This window comes from Capra hircus, chromosome 14 (genome assembly GCF_001704415.2).
Source record: "Capra hircus breed San Clemente chromosome 14, ASM170441v1, whole genome shotgun sequence".
Lineage (NCBI taxonomy): Eukaryota > Metazoa > Chordata > Mammalia > Artiodactyla > Bovidae > Capra > Capra hircus.
In genome coordinates, this window is record NC_030821.1 from 5881800 (window position 1) to 5903201 (window position 21402).

Here is a 21402-nt window from a genome sequence, read left to right on the forward strand (position 1 = left end):
TTTTGGTAAGATAACTTCAGAGCAAGGAATTCTATATTTTAGTGTGACTAGACAATTTTAAATGTGAAAAAAGTTTTGGTTAATTTTATTCTCTTCTGAAATGAAGCATAATAATCCTTGCTTGTGCTTTACAGACTTTTTCCATATAATCATATTTTCTCTTGTAAAAATAAATAGAGCAGAAAACCACTTGGCATTTCTAAAATACAGTGTTACAAATTTGTATATAGTAAAAGTATTATAACTAATGCATTTAGCTATCTTAAATCTTTAGATATTTGTTCAGGTAGAAGTAATGTTATTGTGAAGTCTTAATGAGACTTTTGATGTATTGTTGGTGTTTTGGTTTGTCAATTACAGAAATTGTTTAGTTATTGAATTCCTAATGTACTTGAAAATAAATGTTTTTATTTATAATTCAGCTAGTTTACTGTTTCATGTAGTGTTTTTCCTTAAATAAGCTGAATTTGTGACTTTTTCAAAGTTATTGAAGTAAATGTATTCTCCTGTATTTTTGTAACAATTTTACCCTTACAGAAATGTGACCCCACAGACTACATTGGAATTTCGAGTTTGGAGTCATCATACTCTAAAAGCAGATGCTTTATTAGGAAGAGCAACAGTAGATTTGAAACAAGCTCTGTTAATACACAATAGAAAATGTAAGTTTTTTGTTCTAATCTTTGTATTTTTTTAACTTTATTTTAGACATTCTTAAAATATCTTGAAGTCTAAAAGCCAAAAAAAAAGTTTTATATTTATAATAGGAGAGATTCATTTATTGCCTGTGACTTTTTAAAAGTTTATAACATTATATGAAATATGTACACTGGCATTTCTCTATCCAAGAAATTTATACAAAATAACCCCAGACATCTGTGAATATACCCTTTTATCAGTGATCATCAGTGATTTATTTTATATTCAAAGACTTGAAAACAATAATCATTATCTGAGCCTATTCTTTGTTTCTTAGCTAATAACAATTTTGTTTGTACAAAATAGATTCTGAGTCTTTAATTTTCTTTTTTCATTATCTAGTTCATGTTTTGAAAATATGGAGTCTATAGAAAATCACAGAGGAATATAAAAATTACCTGTAATTTTTACTATCCAGAGATAACTATAGACACATTTTGTTTCTCCTTTGTATTTATTGGTTTATCCTCTTCTTTTTCATTTAAGAATATAATATGAACATTATGTTTCTATTACATAAAATTTTTCTAGCATAAGAATTCTTAAAAGTAGTTTAAGTATTGTAAACTTTCTATCATGGTATACAAAAATTTTGGTCTACAAATACTTGTTACTTCTAATTCTGAGAAATTGCTTTTATGAAATTCTCAAAATATTGTGTGATCCAAAGAGTATTAAAAACTGGATGATTTAACTGATTTCTTATTATTTGATGTTTAGGCAGTTTCTGATAGTTCACTCAAATACAACTGTAAATCTTTATGTTCGTCATCTTATTTCCTTAGAAATTTTCTTATTCCTAACAAATGTGCTAAAATGCTTATTTTTAAAATGTCAATTTTTTAAAAAAAAATCTGTTTTTAACAAAAAATTCATATTAACTGAAAAATCTGTTTTTTATATAGTTTTTGGACATAAGGAGTTATGAGTCAAGAAAATGTAAAAGCCACACTAATTTTTATGTATGAGTGCTTGCTAAGTCACTTCAGTCATGTCTGACTCTTTGTGACCCCCATGGACTGTAGCCCATCAGGCTCCTCTGTCCATGGGATTCTCCAGGCAAGAATACTGGAGTGGGTTGCCATGCCTTCCTCCAAGGGATCTCCCTGACCCAGGGATTGAACCCCCATCTCCTGCATTGGCAGGCGGATTCTTTACCACCAGCACCACCTGGGAAGTCCCAATGTTTATGTATAGTAATTTAAAAAAAAGGCATTGGAAGTTTAATTCTCTGTTATGTTATGGCTTTTGGTCATTCACTTCATCTTTGTGACAGAAATAAGTAGTAGGTCTTGTATGCAAACGTACATTGCTTGGTCTGATGGTGGCTGGATTTGTACTTTTCCCCCAGCTTCGTGGCATTATTGGTATAAATATGTAACGCCTCTCAGTTTAACTATGTTATTTCAGAATTGACTATTTGGTTTCACTTATTTATATGCTGTTTCTACTCTGCATTAAGCTTTTACATGGGACCTCTTTTCTAGTACAGTGATTTTTTTCTCATAATCTCACAGCCTAAAGATAATGAGTGCTAATATTTTGGTGAATTTTGTCTATATGTGTACATGTATAATAATTGGGATGATATTCAGCTTCATATTCTGCATAACTCTCAATGTTATATCGTGTGCATTTCTCTGTGTAATTCAGTGGTATTCTTTGAAAGCTAATTTTAGTAGTTTCATAATATTTTACCACAAACCATGATTTTTAAACCATGTTCCTACTGTTGCCATTTACATTGTTTCCAAATCTGTTACATTAGGCCGTACTGAACCTTCCTATAAAGATTATAATTATGTTCTGTACAAAGATTACAATGTTTATCTGCCAAAGTGATTTTGTGGGAAGGTTGTAATGTCTATATGCTTGGAAATGAAACTCTTATAAACTGTATATACTTAAAATTATCTCTTATGACTTAATTAGGCAGAATGTTCTCAGAGGAAAATCAAAATTTTATAAACATTCTTATATGTCTTGAAGTCAGAGGTCTAAGAAATTATAGTAGGAACATCCTGTATATCCTAGGCAGTCAGTGTTTGTTTTTTTTTTTTTTGAATTTATTTTGAAAATTGAAAGGTATATTAGTTTTCCAGGACTGCCATACCAAAACACCACTGACTGGGTAGCCTAAACAAAAGAAATGTACTCTCTCACAGTTCTGGAGGATAGAAGCCTGAGATCAAGAGGTTTAAAGGGTCGGTTATTTCAGAAGACTCTTTTCTTGGCTTGTGGCTAGCCATCTTTCCCTTAAATCTGTACGCGATTTTCGTTATGTATGTGCATCAGTTCGGTTCAGTTCAGTTGCTCAGTTGTGTCCAGCTCTTTGTGACCCCATGGGCTGCAGCACGCCAGGTATATCTGTGTCCAGTTTCCTTTCCTTGAAAGGACAGCAGTCGCATTGTATTAGGACTACCCTGATGATCTCATTTTAACTTAATTACCTTTTTAGAGATCTGCCATATAAAAAAGTCACCTTCTGAGGTACCAGAGGTTACGGCTTAAACATATGAATGGGTGGGGGTTGGAGGAGGGGGACACAACTTAGCTTATAACAAAAAGGGAAGTAAACTAGTAAATTAACTTCAAAAATTAAAAATGTTATCGAATCATAGTGCCTTAAATGCAAGAGAAACCTGTGACCATTAATCCCAGTCAATCATTTTGTTGATTAAATAAATTAACCTAAGTTAATTGCTTGGGGCTTCCATGGTGGCTCAGACGGTAAAGAATCTGCCTGCAATGTGAGAGACATGGGTTCACTTCCTGGGTTGGGAAGATCCCCTGGAGAAGGGAAAGGCTACCCACTTCAGCTTTCCTGCCTGGAGAATTCCATGGACAGATGAACCTCACGGGCTATGTCTATGGGGTCACAAAGAGTCAGACATGATTGAGCAACTAAGCACAAGTGAATTGGTCAAGAACAGAAATAATCGCAGATTTTCTTATTCTTCGCTGCTTAATTTTAAATAGAAGTAATAGACATATTCATAGTTGATAAAATCCTTGGTTGCCTTTGATTCAGCCTCTTGGTTTAGCACTTGAACATTGTCCCTCTTCAGATTTATGAGGCTAATTTCTTCCTATACTCAGGGCCTTGACATTTTCTTCTCATAAGTTCATGTTTTTATATATCTGCTCTCCTGATATATTTGGGATAGAGCCAAGGATTAATTCATTTGAATAGTTTTTTTTTTTTATCTGTTTTTGAAGATATTTACTTCTTCAGCCTTCATGGTGTAATATGAACTGATAGTCAACCATGCTGCTGTTTAGTTGCCAAGTCGTGTCCAGCCCTCTGTGACCCCGTGGACTGTAGCCCCCCCAGGCTCCTCTGTGCATGGTATTTCCTTGGCAGGAATCCTGGAGTGGGTTGCCATTTCCTTTTGCAGGGGATCCTCCCGACCAAGGGATCAAACCCACATCTCCTGTGTTGGCAGGTAGATTCTCCAGGCCAGAATATTGGAGTGGGTAGCTGTTCTCTTCGCCAGTGGATCTTTCTAACCCAGGGGTTGAACCCAGGTCTCCCGCATTACAGGTGGATTCTTTACCGGTGAGCCACCAGGGAAGCCCAAGAACACTGGAGTGGGTAGCCTATCCCTTTTCCAGTGGATCTTCCTGACCCAGGAATCAAACCAGGGTCCCCTGCTTTGCAGGCAGATTCTTTATCAACTGAGCTATCAGAGAAGCCCCTGATACAAATCTTCAATTTATATAGAGGTAATTGGGCATTTCAGAGGGAGAATAGGGGAGTAGAAAGAGGGGTGAGTGGAAACTAAGTGCAGTCAGGGAAGTGAGAAATTACAAAGAATTGATCAGTGTAAATGTAATTAGGCCAGCTTTCCCAATTGCATAGAATTTTATTCTCCCACAAAGCCTGAGACCCCATCCTTCCTGATGATTACATTTTGGAGGAATAGCTTTCTGACTCTTGAGAAAGACTTCTGAATAGTGGACACACACACATCTTACAGGGACAAAGGAAGGCTCCACCATTGTAAGCCCTTTCTAGTCAAACCTCTTGAAAAGGGTGTCCTGTCACAGGTGTTGCCTGAAACAGACAGTGGATTCTTTCAAGGCAGGCTAGAATCTAGAGTCTCCTTGAATTGTTAAAACTGTGTTACTGTTTGTTAAAGTGTTTTCATTTGGGGAAGAGTAGGGTGGATAAAATCTTTTGTGCTTGTGTTTTTATAGCCAAGGTCGAGGCTTAGTCGAGAAGACAGCTCAGAGGAGCCTTACTTGAATTTGGGCAAGGAGTAAATCCTTGTCATTATATTCATGGGTGAACAGTGTAAGAGTAGTGTAGCTAATTCCAAGGTTGGACTGAATACAGAATTTCATTTTATATTTCAGTTTTGAAACTGTCAGAGCCACTTGAAACACTCCAGAGAGGAGTCAGATAGCTGCCTTTTAAACACTGGAATTACACTGTTTTTTGTTTTTCATTGTGTTATTAGCTTTTATCAACAAAAGTATTTTGAAATCCATTAAGATCACTTCAGATTGAATATGTCCAAAATGATTTACAGTGAATATTATCTCTTTACATTGAATGACAGAGAAACAAAGCAGAAGAATGTGTCATTTATTGTAGAAGACAGAGCATAGTCAAATTTATTAAAATATTTTGTTTTTAGCCTAATTTACTTGGTTAATGCTAGTTATTTTAGTTAACTAGCATTTAGTTAACTGAATCTTAAGTTCTCCTTTTAAAATTCACTTAATATCAGAACAACCTAAGATATTTTAAGCCAGGATTTGAACAAACAATATGTTTATTGCTGGTGATACGTGTGTTTCTAGTCTTAAGAAAGATTTTTAGGATTGAAATTACTTGGTGGAAGGGAAAATAGTATTAAGCCTCTTAGCTATGCATGGCTGTTTAGTTGCTTTCCTTAAAACTTAAAAGAATTTGTACATAAAATGTAGCATATGAGAGTGCCCATTTGGAAATATTTGCTATACTAATAGATAAAAAAGATGAATATCTTTCTTACCAGAACATTTCTTTAACTTTTAATTAAGTCAGATGTTTATTGATCAGTCATATTTCATAATTTGTGATTGTCATTTTCTTACTTTTTTTTTTTTTTTTTTGGCTGGTTTGTTCCTTTTATTCCTCACCAATTTGTGAAAGCTCTTTTTTTCTTCCAGCTAATCATTTACCTCCTTATTTTTGTTCCCAGTTTTTATTTATAGAAGTTTAATATTATTTCAGTCATTAAAGTTTATTCATTTTCTATTATTACTGAGCTCAAGAAATCCCTTCCAGTACTTACATTTAATAATTATCCATTTTCTTCCACATTGTAGCTTTATTTTTACTTTAATTTTTTTTCATAAATTCTGAAATTTATTTTGTTATGTAATAGGAGATGGGAACCTAGCACACTAGCTTATAGTATGATGTGATGGTTATTCTTGAGAGTGTTCCTTACAAGCTTTTGTAACCTAATGTACTCGTTCTTTGCTAAAATCCTGTTATCCTGTTTATTTGTATCCTGTTATCCTATTTATCCACCTCCCAGAGTGGCCCTTATATATCCCTGTCTTCTATTTCACGCATTTCTGTAGTCCCCTCCCACACTGAAACGTAGATGGTCTATGTGAAAAATAGAATATGCAGAAGTAATGGTCTGTGACCTCCAAGACTTGATGAGTGAAGAGATTTCAGCTTTTGCCCTGGTCTCTTACATGGCTCATTCCAGGAAACAAGTCACCATTGTGAAGACTGTCGACAAGTCCGTGGAGGGGCCCAGGTGGAGAGGAAACTGAGGTGGCTTCATCAATGCCAGCTTGTCAGCTCTGTACATGAGTCACCTGTTAGGCAGAGTTTCCCACCCCTCCCAAACTCCTGGCCCACAGAAACTATGAACAAGATTAAGTGGCTGTTGTTATTTTAAGTGACTGAATTTTACGATAATTTGTTCCTTTGCAATAGATAGTACTATATGCAAGCACTTTTAAAAAACAGCTTTAGAATGTAACTGTGAGCTCCCGTCTAATTCTATAAAATGCCATGAAGACCGGGATTTTTGAAGATCTCTTGTTTTCTGTGGTAGAGAAAGAGTATATGTTTTTGACAAGCCCATGGTGAAAGACTGTTCTTTTGCCCAGTCAAAACTAAGGAAGAGGACTTCCTGGCGCTTCAGCGTATGGGAATCCACCTGCCATCGCAGGAGACACGGGTTCCATCCGTGGTCTGGGAAGATCCCACGTGCCGTGGAGCAGCTGAGCCCCTGCAACAGCCCTCGTGCCATAGCTCCTGAAGCCTGTGCACCCTGGAGTCCACATGCCTCAACCACCGAGCCTGCGTGCTGCAGCTGCTAAAGCCTGAGGGCCTGGAGCCGGTGCTCCGTCAAAGGGGAAGTCCACGCACCACAAGGAAGGGTGGTCCCTGCTCGCCATGACCAGAAAGCCCGAGTGCAGCAGTGAGGACTAGCGCAGCCAATCGGTGAATGAGACTAAGAGTGTCTAGGAGGCAGGAGGAAAACCAGCTACTGCCTTGCAGGTTTCCTGAGGGCAGCCCTATCTCAGTAGTTGATTTTAAACTTTATTAAGCACCTGCCTTTTGTCAAATATTGAGGACACACCACTGAATTAGATCTCTGCTCTCTTGGAGACTTCACTTCAGTTGGGGAGGTGGACTCCCACTCCCAATTCTGGTGGTAAATCTATTGAAGGAAATAAGTGAAGTGATGGTAGGAAAGAGGCCTACTTTAGGCTAATCCAGGTTTATCTTGCTTTCCCAGAGTGCAGTATCTGACACACACCATGCATTCACATACTGAATGAACAAATATGTCAGAGTTGGTTTGTTTATACAATAATGGAATAATATCCTCATATTCCACCCCCCCACACACATAAAATTATTTATGTGAGAGTTCTCAACTTAATGACTCGTAAATGTTATATCCCAGTCTTCCATGTTTAGAATTGTGAAAGGCTTGATGTTATAAAGAACCTCCCACCGCAGAACAATTAGGTCCTGAATAGGGCAGCTTTCTATGGCCTTGATGAGTTTTGCAAAGAGGCAAGGGTGGTCTGCAAGGCCCTTCTTTGAAAAAAAAAAAAAGGCAAAGAAAACTTATAAGCTAGAGTTATATTAGTGTATGATGCTGAGCAGTTTTGACTCACAGCCTAATGGGGAGCTGAGCTTAGTCTCCTGTAGTAGAGTATCTTCACACCACTGACACAGTTAAGAAACAGACTCTGCCTGTACTAAAGCCCACAGGTTACCCTTACATTAAGATCAGAAAATGAACTCACCATCAAAGATTACAAATTACAAAAAGTCACCCATAAGCAGAGGTTGGCAAACATTTTCTCTATAAAGGACCAGATGGTAAATATTTAGTCTTTGCAGGTTATATAATCTCTGTTGCATCTATTTAGCTCTTCCATTGTAGTCAGAAAGCAGCCATCGAAAATATGTATATGAATGAACATGGCTGTGTTAAGATAAAACCTCATTTACAAAAGCAGGTAATGGGCCAGATTTGGCCTGTGGTGTATAGTTTCCTGAGCCCTGGATTCAGTTCAGTTCAGTTCAGTCACTCAGTCGTGTCCGACTCTTTGCGACCCCATGAATCGCAGCATGCCACGCCTCCCTGTCCATCACCATCTCCCGGAGTTCACTCAGACTCACGTCCATCGAGTCTGTGATGCCATCCAGCCATCCCATCCTCGGTCGTCCCCTTCTCCTCCTGCCCCCAATCCCTCCCAGCATCAGAGTCTTTTCCAGTGAGTCAACTCTTCGCATGAGGTGGCCAAAGTACTGGAGCTTCAGCTTTAGCATCATTCCTTCCAAAGAAATCCCAGGGCTGATCTCCTTCAGAATGGACTGGTTGAATCTCCTTGCAGTCCAAGGGACCCTCAAGAGTCTTCTCCAACACCACACTTCAAAAGCATCAATTCTTCGGCGCTCAGCCTTCTTCACAGTCCAACTCTCACATCCATACATGACCACAGGAAAAACCATAGCCAGCAAAGTAATGTCTCTGCTTTTGAATATACTATCTAAGTTGGTCATCACTTTTCTTACAAGGAGTAAGCATCTTTTAATTTCATGGCTTCAGTCACCATCTGCAGTGATTTTGGAGCCCAAAAAAATAAAGTCTGACACTGTTTCTACTGTTCCCCCATCTATTTCCCATGAAGTGATGGGACTAGATGCCATGATCTTTGTTTTCTGAATGTTGAGCTTTAAGCCAACTTTTTCACTCTCCTCTTTCACTTTCATCAAGAGGCCTTTTAGTTCCTCTTCACTTTCTGCCATAAGGGTGGTGTCGTCTGCATATCTGAGGTTATTGATATTTCTCCTGGCAGTCTTGATTCCAACTTGTGTTTCTTCCAGTCCAGCATTTCTCATTAACTCTGCATAGAAGTTAAATAAGCAGGGTGACAATATACAGCCTTGACGTACTCCTTTTCCTGTTTGGAACCAGTCTGTTGTTCCATGTCCAGTTCTAACTGTTGCTTCCTGACCTGCATACAGATTTCTCAAGAGGCAGGTCAGGTGGTCTGGTATTCCCATCTCTTTCAGAATTTTCCACAGTTTCTTGTGATCCACACAGTCAAAGGCTTTGGCATAGTCAATAAAGCAGAAATAGATGTTTTTCTGGAACTCTCTTGCTTTTTGCATGATCAGGCGGATGTTGGCAATTTGATCTCTGGTTCCTCTGCCTTTTCTAAAACCAGCTTGAACATCAGGGAGTTCATGGTTCACGTATTGCTGAAGCCTGGCTTGGAGAATTTTGAGCATTACTTTGCTAGCACGTGCGATGAGTGCAGTTGTGTGGTAGTTTGAGCATTCTTTTGCATTGCCTTTCTTTGGAGCCCTGGATTAGAGGGTGGAGTAGAGGAGATATTTTAAGAGATAATGGCTGTAGGGTTTTTGAACACTGATGAAAAATAAATCCATGATTCATGATATTAAGAGCAAGCTGATAAAGAGGAAGTCATGCTTTCATCAAAGTGGAATACCTGACACCAATGGACAGGGAGGCCTGGCGTGCTGTGATTCATGGGGGTCGCAGAGTTGGACACGACTGAGCAACCGAACTGAACTGAAAGACCAAACCCATCTGTGGAGCAAAATAGGTCATTTGTGAAGATTTATAAGTCAGACTTAACATAATTAAGAGTAGTAGGATAAGACAGTAGAAAAATATCTTCAAAGAGTTGAGAGATATTATCGATACTAAGTGGGCATACCCAGGAAATCTTTCAAGGATGAGAACCCAAACATTTACATTAAAAAAAAAAAAAAGATGAGAGAAGGAGAACAAGATAATGGAGGAGCAGGTGGACGTGGAGCACATCTGTCTCCACGGATACATCAGAAATACACCTTCCAACGCAAGTGCATGCAGAACACCGGCTGAGAGCCAACAGGAGGACCTGAGCAGTGGAAAAGGATATATAGACCCATGCAAAACTCGTTAGGATGAAGGAACTAGGGGGACAAAACAGGAGTGTTAGTAGGACTGGACCTGCCCTCAGTGGGTTGGGGAACTGAAACAGGGGTCCGATCCCCACATGGGGGCAATTGTCTGAGTCAGAGGAGAAACATTTAAGGCTGAGAGTGACACAGCTGATCTGTGGCAGCCTAAATGGAATGAGAATCAGACAGTCCTTGCCACAGCCATACATACCCTGGCCAGGGATGAGGGTCCCCTAGACGGCACAGTGGCTGGGAGCTGGAGTTTAGGGATTGTGGAGCAATCCCAGAGTGAGGGCTGCTGTTGACTGTGGAGAGACAGATCGAGGGGATGTGAGGAAGGAGATCGTTGTGGGAAATGCCTGTGGAGGAAAGCTGGGCAGCCACAGAAGCAAGGTGATACTGCTGAGTCACACATAGGGGGTGGAGCCATCACTATAGCCTCTCTCTCCCCACAGCCAGCATCAGCAGCTGAACAATAGAGAGGCTGGCCCATCAAATGCCTGAGGTGCTGAACTACAGAGTAGGACCCCACCCAGAGTGCCCCTTTAGTGCCTGACTTACTGAACAGAGAAGGACCCCAGGCGAGGGACCCTCTAAGTGCCTGAACGGGCAGAGCTATGAAGAAAGAGGACCCAGAAACGCCTGATCACCAGCTGCAAGAGGTTCGAAAAAAGGCTCTGGTAGGGCCATAACTTGGAGAAGGCAATGGCACCGCGCTCCAGTATTCTTGCCTGGAAAATCCCTTGGACGGAGGAACCTGGTGGGCTGCAGCCCATGGGGTCACGAGGAGTCGGACATGACTGAGCGACTTCACTTTCACTTTTCAGTTTCATGTATTGGAGAAGGAACTGGCAACCCACTCCAGTGTTCTTGCCTGGAGAATCCCAGGAATGGGGGAGCCTGGTGGGCTGCCGTCTATGGGGTCGCACAGAGTCGGACACGACTGAAGGGACTTAGCAGCAGCATGGCCATAACTCCTGCGATGGAGACAGTCCGAGTCCCTGCACACTTGGCACCACCAGGGTCCCCGCAGCCACAGCAGCTGCACCACCTTCATGCTCAGCCTTCACTGGGGCAGAGCTACCACAGGCAAAAAAGTCTTGGATCTGTGCATGCGGAGTCGCTTCGGTTGTTTTCAACTCTTTGTGATCCTGTGGACTGTAGCCTGCCAAGCTTCTCTGTCAGAGGGGGTTCTCCAGGCAAGAACACTGGAGTGTATTGGCCAATGCTGGTTGCCATATCTTTCTAGAACGCTGTATTTCCTTCTGCCCTAACCGCCAACTCCCCCGAGTACCTGATGCTGCGAGAACCCCTGTGACCCAAGCAGCTGCATCACCTCCACACCTGGCCCTCACTGGTGCAGACCCAAGTCCACCAGGGCAGCCTCAGGAGCAAACCCCAGTGGACGACCCACATAAAAAAATAAAAGGTGGAAATAAAACTACAGTTGAAACCCAGGGGTAGTGTAGGTAAGGAACATGGCCCCAAACCTTCCCACCAACTGTACAAGCTGCGGATTAAATCCGCATGATCAACTAGGCACACTCTGTGTCTATGGAATATATAAAAGAAAATTGAGAGCCCCCATGAAAGAAAACGCGCTAGTTCTGATAGCTGTGGACATTGGAGGCAAGAACACAGGGGAGTAGGACCAGATTAGAATCTGGGCTGCCCCCACAGCAGGTCCAGAGACCAGCACAGTGTTGGAGGGCATCCCAGGCAGGTGAGGTGGACTGTGACTCCCAGCGAGAGAAAGGGGTGACAGCAGTGACTCAAGAAAAACATTTATTATTCTTATGTTTTGACTTGTTCTGTACATTCTTTGGTTGCTTTTTTTCTTTTCTTTTCTTTTCCTTTTATCCCCCCTCTGTTTTCCTTTTATCCCCCCTCGACTTTACTGGCAATATGAAATCCAGCTAAGCTTTTGAACTTTTTTTTTTCCTCAGTCACATTTTTTATTGGTGTTACAAATCTCTGTTTCTATGTTGGGCTTTTGCAGCTCTGTGGAGTTTTCCTTTTTTGAAAAAAATCTTCCTTTCTCTTTTTTTAATTTTAATTTTTTAAACCTGTTATAATTTCTTCTACATTTATTCCTTTGTTTGCTTTCCCTACTGTTCTTTTCCACTTGCAGTTAATCTTTAACATATATATCTATCTACCTGTATCTAACTTTGCATTTCTATTCTTTCTTTTCTTTCTCCCCTTTCCTCTCAACATGTTTGTTTTGTTTTCATTGCTTTATTCCCCAATAGGCACCTTGCTTTAGTTTTGTTTTCCAGCTTGTGCTTTAGTTAATTTTGTTCTGGTAGATATAATTTTTGGTTTCCTTTGTTCGCTGGGTCAATCTATTGTACTTTAATTTTGTTGGACTGTTTTTTGCTTATGGGAGTATATATATATGTGTATATTCAGCCACATTTTTTATTGCTATAAATCTCTGGCTTTATGTTGGGCTTTCTTGAAGTTCTGTGGAGTTTTCCTTTTTTCTTCCATTTTTTTTATAATGTTAATTAACAAAAAATTTTAAATCTGTTACATTTTTTCTATACTTATTCCTTTGTTTGCCTTTCCTATTGTTCTTTTCCCCTTGCAGTTAATCTTTAATATATATAAATCTTTATCTAGCTCTTCAAATTTGCATACCTATTCTTTCTTTTCTTTCCTCTCAACATATTTGTTAGTTTTGTTTTCTTTGCTTTATTCCCCACTTGACACCTTGCATTAGTTTTGTTTTCCAGTTTGTGCTTTAGTTAGTTTTGTTCTTACCTGATAAATATATTTTTGATTTCCTTTGTTTGCTAGGTCAGTCTGCTGTACTTTATTTTTGCTGGACTGTTTTGACTTTGGTCGTGGGTGTATATGTATATTCCATTATTTTAAATATTATTTGCCTGATTTTGTAACAGCTGTTTGTCTGGTGTTCACTTTTGGTTTCTCATTTTTTGATGTTTGTTTGAATCTCATTTAATGTCATAACAGACCACTTGTGGAATCTTCATTCCTGACCAGAGATCAGGCCTGAGCCTTTGGAGTAGGAGGACTGACTCCAAGACCCTAGACTACCAGAGAACTAACCCTCAGTTCAGTTCAGTTCAGTTCAGTTCAGTTCAGTTGCTCAGTCGTGTCCGACTCTTTGCGACCCCATGAATCACAGCATGCTACGCCTCCCTGTCCATCACCAACTCCCAGAGTTGACGAAAACTCATGTCCATCAAGTCGGTGATGCCATCCAGCCATCTCATCCTCTGTTGTCCCCTTCTCCTCCTGCCCTCAATCCCTCCCGGCATCAGAGTCTTTTCCAGTGAGTTGCTCTTCGCATCAGGTGGCCAAAGTATTGGAGTTTCAGCTTTAGCATCAGTCCTTCCAGTGAACACCCAGGACTGATCACCTTTAGGATGGACTGGTTGGATCTCCTTGCAGTCCAAGGGACTCTCAAGAATCTTCTCCAGCACCACAGTTCAAAAGAATCAATTCTTCGGTGCTCAGCTTTCGTCACAGTCCAACTCTCACATTCATACATGACCACTGGAAAAATCATAGCCTTGACTAGATGGACCTTTGTTGGCAAAGTAATGTCTCTGCTATTGACTATGCTATCTAGGTTGGTCATAAGTTTTCTTCCAAGGTGTAAGCATCTTTTAATTTCATGGCTTCAATCACCATCTGCAGTGATTTTGGAGCCCCCCAAAATAAAGTCTGACACTGTTTCCACTGTTTCCCCATCTATTTCCCAAGAAGTGATGGGTCCAGATGCCATGATCTTAGTTTTCTGAATGTTGAGCTTTAAGCCAACTTTTTCACTCTCCTCTTTCACTTTCATCAAGAGGCTTTTGAGTTCTTCACTTTCTGCCATAAGGATGGTGTCATCTGCATATCTGAGGTTATTGATATTTCTCCTGGCAAACTTGATTCCAGCTTGTGCTGCTTCCAGCTCAGCATTTCTCATGATGTACTCTACATAGAAGTCAAATAAGCAGGCTGACAATATATAGCCTTGAGGTACTCCTTTTCCTTTTTGGAACCAGTCTGTTCCATGTCCAGTTCTAACTGTTGCTTCCTGACCTGCATATAGGTTTCTCAAGAGGCAGGTCAGGTGGTCTGATATTCCCATCTCTTTCAGAATTTTCCACAGTTTATTGTGATCCACATAGTCAAAGGCTTTGGCATAGTCAATAAAGCAGAAATAGATGTTTTTCTGGAACTCCCTTGCTTTTTCCATGATCCAGCGGATGTTGGCCATTTGATCTCTGGTTCCTCTGCCTTTCTGGTTCCTCTGCCTTTTCTAAAACCAGCTTGAACATCTGGAAGTTCATGGTTCACGTATTGCTTAAGCCTGGCTTGGAGAATCTTGAGCATTACTTTACTAGTGTGTGAGATGAGTGCAATTGTGTGGTAGTTTGAGCATTCTTTTGCGTTGCCTTTCTTTGGGACTGGAATGAAAATGACCTTTTCCAGTCCTGTGGCCACTGCTGAGTTTTCCACATTTGCTGGCATATTGAGTGCAGCATTTTCACAACATCATCTTCCAGGATTTGAAATGGCTCAACTGGAATTCCATCACCTCCACTAGCTTTGTTTGTAGTGATGCTTTCTAAGCCCCACTTGACTTCACATTCCAAGATGTCTGGCTCTAGGTGAGTGATCACACCATCGTGATTATCTTGATTATGAAGATCTTTTTTGTACAGTTCTTCTGTGTATTCTTGCCACCTCTTCTTAATATCCTCTGCTTCTATTAGGTCCATACCTTTTCTGCCCTTTATCGAGCCCATCTTTGCATGAAATGTTCCCTTGGTATCTCTAATTTTCTTGAAGAGATTTCTATAGTCTTTCCAATTCTCTTGTTTTCCTCTATATCTACTACTGTCGGCAGGAATCCCTTAGAAGAAATGGAGTAGCCATCATGGTCAACAAAAGAGTCCGAAATACAGTACTTGGATGCAATCTCAAAAACGACAGAATGATCACTGTTCATTTCCAAGGCAAACCATTCAATATCACAGTTATCCACGCCTATGCACCAACCAGTAATGCTGAAGAACCTGAAGTTGAATGATTCTATGAAGACCTCCAAGACCGTTTAGAACTAACACCCAAAAAAGGTGTCCTTTTAATTACAGGGGACTGGAATGCAAAAGGAGGAAAACAAGAACTAACCCTCAGTTCAGTTCAGTTCAGTTCAGTCCCTCAGTTGTATCTGACTCTTTGCGAGCCCATGAATCGTAGCGTGTCAGGCCTCCCTGTCCATCACCAACTCCCGGAGTTCACTCAGACTCACGTCCATCGAGTCAGTGATGCCATCCAGCCATCTCATCCTCTGTCGTCCCTTTCTCCTCCTACCCCAATCCCTCCCAGCATCAGAGTCTTTTCCAATGAGTCAACTCTTCACATGAGGTGGCCAAAGTACTGGAGCTTCAGCTTTAGCATCATTCCTTCCAAAGTAATCCCTAGGGAGTATCAAATAGAACTCACACAAACAGAACCACTTGAATACAAAACCGAGTGTCTCCCAAGCCCCAGTAGCACCCTGTGCAGGACGCCTCATCTAGACAACAAAAAAACTAAAATTCAAACCCAATCATCAGCAGACAGGATTACCACCTCACCCAGCCTTGCCCATCAGAGGGAAAACAAACAAAAACTCAGCACAAATCTCACCCTATAGGAAGCTTACACAAATCACTGGACTAAACTTAGGAGGGCAGAAACCAAAAGGAAGAAAGAATTCAACCTTCTTCAAGGAAAGAATTCAGCTTTCCTTGAAGCCTGGGAAAAAGGACCCTCAAACACAGTAAGTTAAAAAAAAATAATGAAAAGGCAGAGAAATACTATGCAAATAAAGGAACAAACTAGAAACACAGAAGTCCAAATAAATGAAGAGGAAATAGACAAACTACCTGAAAAAGAATTCAGAATAACAATAATAAAGATCATCAAAAACCTTGAAAACAAAATGGAGAAAATGCAAGAATCAATTAACAGAGACCTAGAAAAATTAAAGAATAAACATACAGAGAGGAACAGCACAATTACTGAAATTAAAAATACTCTGAGTGAGTAAAGTAGCTTAGTTGTGTCCGACTCTTTGTGACCCCGTGGACTGCAGCCCACCAGGCTCCTCTGTCCATGGAATTCTCCAGACAAGAATACTGGAGCGGGTTGCTATTTCCTTCTCCAGGGGATCTTCTCAACCCAGGGATCAAACCCGGGTCTCCTGTGTTGCAGGCAGATGCTTTATCCTCTGAGCCACCAGGAATCAATAGCAGAATATCTGAAGCAGAAGAATGAATCAGTCAGCTGGAAGATAAAATGGTGGAAATAACTTTTGAAGAGCAGAATGAAGTGAAAAGAATGAAAAGAACTGAGGATAGTCTGGGACAGAGACCTCTGGGACAGTATGAAACACACCAATATTCGAATAATAGGGGTCCCAGAAGAAGAAGAGAAAAAGAAAGGATAAGAGAAAAATTTTTGAAGAGATTACAGTTGAAAAGTTTCCCAGCGTGGAAAAGGAAATATAGTCAGTCAAGTTCAAGAGGTGCAGAGTGCCATACAGGATAAACCCAAGGGGAAACATGCCAAGACACATACTAATCAAACTGACAAAGACTGAACACAAAGAATATTGAAAGCAGCAAGGGAGAAGCAACAAGTAACATACAAGGGAAAACACATACACTTAACAGCTGATCTTTCAGCAGAAACTTTGCAGGCCAGAAGGGAATGTCAGGATATATTTAAAGTACTGAAAGGGAAAAATCTACAACCAAGATTACTGTAGCTGGCAAGGATCTCATTCAAAATTCATGGAGAAATAAATACAAAGCAGAAACTTTTCAGACAAGCAAAAGTTAATAGAATTCAGTACCACCAACCGAGCTTTACAACAAATGTTAAGGGGCTTATATAGTCAAGAAATACAAGAGAAGAAAAAAGATCTACAAAATCAACCCCAAACAATTAAGAAAATGGCAATAGGAACATATATATCAATAATTACTTTAAATGTAAATGGATTAAATGCTCCAACCAAAAGACTGGCTGAATGGATACAAAATCAAGACCTGTATATATGCTGTCTACAATAAACCCTCATCAGACCTAAAGACATGTATAGACTGAAAGTGAGAGGATGGAAAAATATATTCCATGCAAATGGGAAGCAAAAGAAAGGTGGAGTAGCAATCCTCATATCAGACAAAATAGACCTTGAAATGAAGATTATAAGAGATAAGGAAGGACACTGCATAATGATCAAAGGATCAATCCAAGAGGAAGACATAACAGTTGTAAACATCTATGCACCCAACATGGGAGCACCTCAATACATAAGAAAAACACTAACAGACATAAAAGGAGAAATTGACACTAACACAGTAATAGTAGGAGATTTTAACACCCCACTCACACCAATGGACAGATCATCAAAACAAAAAATTAATAAGGAAACACTGGTCTTAAATGATACATTAGATGAGATGGATCTCATTGATATCTGCAGGACATTCCATCCAAATGCAGAAGAATACACCTTATTCTCAAGTGCACATCAAACATTCTCCCAGATGGACCACATCTTGGGTCACAAATCAGACCTCAGTAAGTTTAAGAAATTTGAAATTGTTTCAAGCATCTTCTCCAACAGTGCTATGAGACTGCTGCTGCTGCTAAGTCACTTCAGTCGTGTCCGACTCTGTGTGACCCCATAGACGGCAGCCCACCAGGCTCCCCCGTCCCTGGGATTCTCCAGGCAAGAATACTGCAGTGGGTTGCCATTTCCTTCTCCAATGCAGGAAAGTGAAAAGTGAAAGGGAAGTCACTCAGTAGTGTCTGACTCTTCGCGACCCCATGGACCGCAGCCTACCAGGCTCCTCTGTCCATGGGATTTTCCAGGCAAGAGTATTGGAGTGGGGTGCCATCGCCTTCTCCGTTGAGACTAGATATCAGTTACAAGAAAACTGTAAGAAACACAAACACATGGAGATTAAACAACACGTTTCTAAATAACCAACAGATTACTGAAGAAATCAAAAGGGAAATCAATAAATTTCCAGAAACAAAACAATGAGAACATGACAACTCAAAACCTATGGGATGCAGCAAAAGCAGTTCTAAGAGGGAAGTTTATAGCAATACAATCCTACCTCAAGAAACAAGGAAAACATCGCATAGACAGCCTAACTTAACACCTAAAATAACTGGAAAAAGAAGAACAAAAAACCCCAGAATTAGTAGGTGGAAATAAATCATAAAGATCCGAGCAGAAATAAATGGAAAAGTAATGAAAGAAGCAGTAGTAAAGATTAATAAAACTTAAAGCTGTTTCCTTGAGAAGATAAACAAAAGTCACAAACCTTTAGCCAGACTCATCAAGAAAAAAAGAGAAAAGAATCAAATCAACAAAATTAGAAATGAAAAAGGAGAGGTTACACTAGACAATGAAGAAATAAAAAGGATTTTAAGAGACTATTATGAACAGCTCTATGGCAAAAAAGAGATAACCTGGAAGAAATGGATAGAGTCTTAGGAAAGTTCAGTCTTCCAGGAAGAAATAGAAATTAACAACCCAATTGCAAGCACTGTAATTGAAGCTGTGATCAAAAATATCCCCAGAAAGCAAAAGCCCAGGACCAGATGGCTTCACAGGAGAATTCTATCAAAGATTTAAAGAAGAGCTAATTCCTATCCTTCTAAAAGTCTTTCAGAAAATTGCAGAGGAAGGAACACTTCCAAACTTACTTTATGAGGCCACCATCACCCTGATACCAAAACCAGACAAAGACAACACAAAAAAGGAAACTAAGGCAGTATTACTGACGAACATAGATGCAAAAATCATCAGCAAAATTTTAGCAAACAGAATTCAGCAATACATCAAATAGCTCATTACACAATAATCAAGTTGGGTTTATTCCAGGGATGCAAGGATTCTTCAATATACACAAATCAATCAGTGTGATACACCATATTAACAAATTGAAAGATAAAAACCATATGATAATCTCAATAGATGCAGAAAAAGCCTGTGACAAAATTCAGCATCCATTTATGATGAAAACTTTTTTGAAAAATGGGCATAGAAGGAATCTACCTCAACACAGTAAAGGCCATATATGATAAGCCTATAGCAAGCATTATTCTCAGTGGTGAAAAACTGAAAGCATTTCCCCCCTAAGATCAGGAACAAGACAAGGGTGTCCACTTTTGTCATTATTATTCAACATAGTTCTGGAAGTCCTACCTAGAGCTGTCCGAGAAGAAACAGAAACAAAAGGAATCCAGATCAGAAAAGAAGAAATAAAGCTCTCACTGTTTGCAGATGACATGATGCTCTTCATAGAAAACCCTAAAGATAGTATTAGAAAATTACTAGAGCTAATCAGTGACTTTAGGAAAGTTGCAGAATAGAAAAATCAATGCACAGAAATCACTTGCATTTCTGAAAAATCAGAAAGAGAAATTAAGGAATCAATCCCATTCACCATTGCAACAAAAAGAATTAAATATCTAGGAATAAACTTACCTAAGGAGACAAAAGAACTGTACACAAAAAGTTATAAGACACTAATGAACAAAGTCAAAGATGACATAAACAAATGGGGAGATTTTCCATGTTCCTGGGTAGGAAGAATCAATATGAAAATACTGTACTACCAAATGCAATCTACAGATTCGATATGATCTCTATCAAATTACCAATGGCATTTTCCCAAGAACTAGAACAAAAAATTTCACAATTCATACGGAAATACAGTAAGACCCTGAATAGCCAAAGCAGTCTTGAGAAAGAAGAATGGAGCTGGAGGAATCAACCTTCCTGACTTCAGATTCTACTATAAAGCTACAGTCATCAAGACAGTATGGTACTGGCACAAAACAGAAATATAGACCAATGGAACAAGATAGAAAGCCCAGAAATAAACCCATGCACCTATGGCTACCTTATTTTTGACAAAGGAGGAAAGAATATACAGTGGGGCAAAGATGGCCTTTTCAATAAATGGTGCTGGGGAAACTGGACAGCTACATGTAAAGAAATGAAATTAGAGTACTTCCTAACACCATGTACAAAGATAAACTGAGAATGGATTAAAGACCTAAATGTAAGACCAGAAACTATAAAATTCTTGGAGGAAAACATAGGCAGAATACTCAATGATGTAAATCAAAGCAAGATCCTTTATGATCCACTTCCTAGAGTAACGGAAATAAAAACAAAAGTAAACAAGTGGGACCTGATTAAATGTAAAAGCTTTTGCACAGCAAAGAAAACTATAAGCAAGGTGAAAAGACAACCCTCAGAATGGGAGAAAATAATGGCCAGTGAAACAACTGACAGGATTAATTTCCAAAATATACAAGCAGCTCATACAACTCAATACCAGAAAAAAAATCAACCCAAACAAAAAGTGCGAAAAAGACCTAAACAGACATTTCTCCAAAGAAGACATGTAGATGGCTAACAAACATGAAAAGATGCTCAACATCGCTCATTACTAGAGAAATGCAAATCAAAACTACAGTGAGTTATCACCTCACACCGATCAGAATGACCATCATCAAAAAGTCTACAAACAATAAATTCTGGAGAGGGTGCGGAGAAAAGGGAACACTCTTGCACTGTTGGTGGGAATGTAAATTGATACAGCCACTATGAAGAACAGCATGGAGCTTTCTTGAAAACTAGGAATAAAATCACCGAATGACCCAGTGATCCCACTCCTAGGCATATACCCTGAGGAAACCAAAATTGAAAGAGACACATGTATCCCATTGTTCATTGCAGCGCAATTTACACCAGCTAGAACATGGAAGCAATCTAGATGTCCATCGACAGATGAATGAATAAAGAAGTTGTGGTACACATACACAATGACGTATTACTCAGCCATAAAAAGGAATGCATTTGAATCAGTTCTAATGAGGTGGATGAACCTAGAATCTATTATACAGAGTGAAGTAAGTCAGAAAAAGAAAGATAAATATCGTATTCTAATGCCTATATACAGAATCTAGAAAAATGATACTGAAGAATTTATTTACAGGGCAACAGTGGAGAAACAGACATAGAGAATAGACTTATGGACATGGACGAGGGGAGGAGAGGGTGAGATGTATGGAAAGAGTAACATGGAAACTTACATTACCGTATGTAAAATAGATAGCCAACGGGAATTTGCTGTATGGCTCAGGGAACTCAGGGGCTTTGGATCAACCAAGAGGGTGGGATGGGGAGGGACATGGGAGGG

The 21402-nt window shown here is 39.6% G+C and overlaps 1 protein-coding gene across 4 annotated transcripts in view; it reads left to right on the forward strand.

The window, feature by feature from the left end:
• Window positions 1-21402, forward strand: part of WWP1 (WW domain containing E3 ubiquitin protein ligase 1) — a 150875-nt gene that overhangs the window by 50890 nt on the left and 78583 nt on the right. For all 4 annotated transcript variants that reach the window (XR_001919118.1, XM_018058181.1, XM_018058180.1 and 1 more), the window contains exon 5: window positions 538-662. Coding sequence is in view for 3 of the 4 variants with exons in the window: in XM_018058181.1 (XP_017913670.1) it covers window positions 538-662 (125 nt within the window). In the remaining variant the exon portion in view is untranslated. The remainder of the gene's footprint in view (window positions 1-537; window positions 663-21402) is intronic.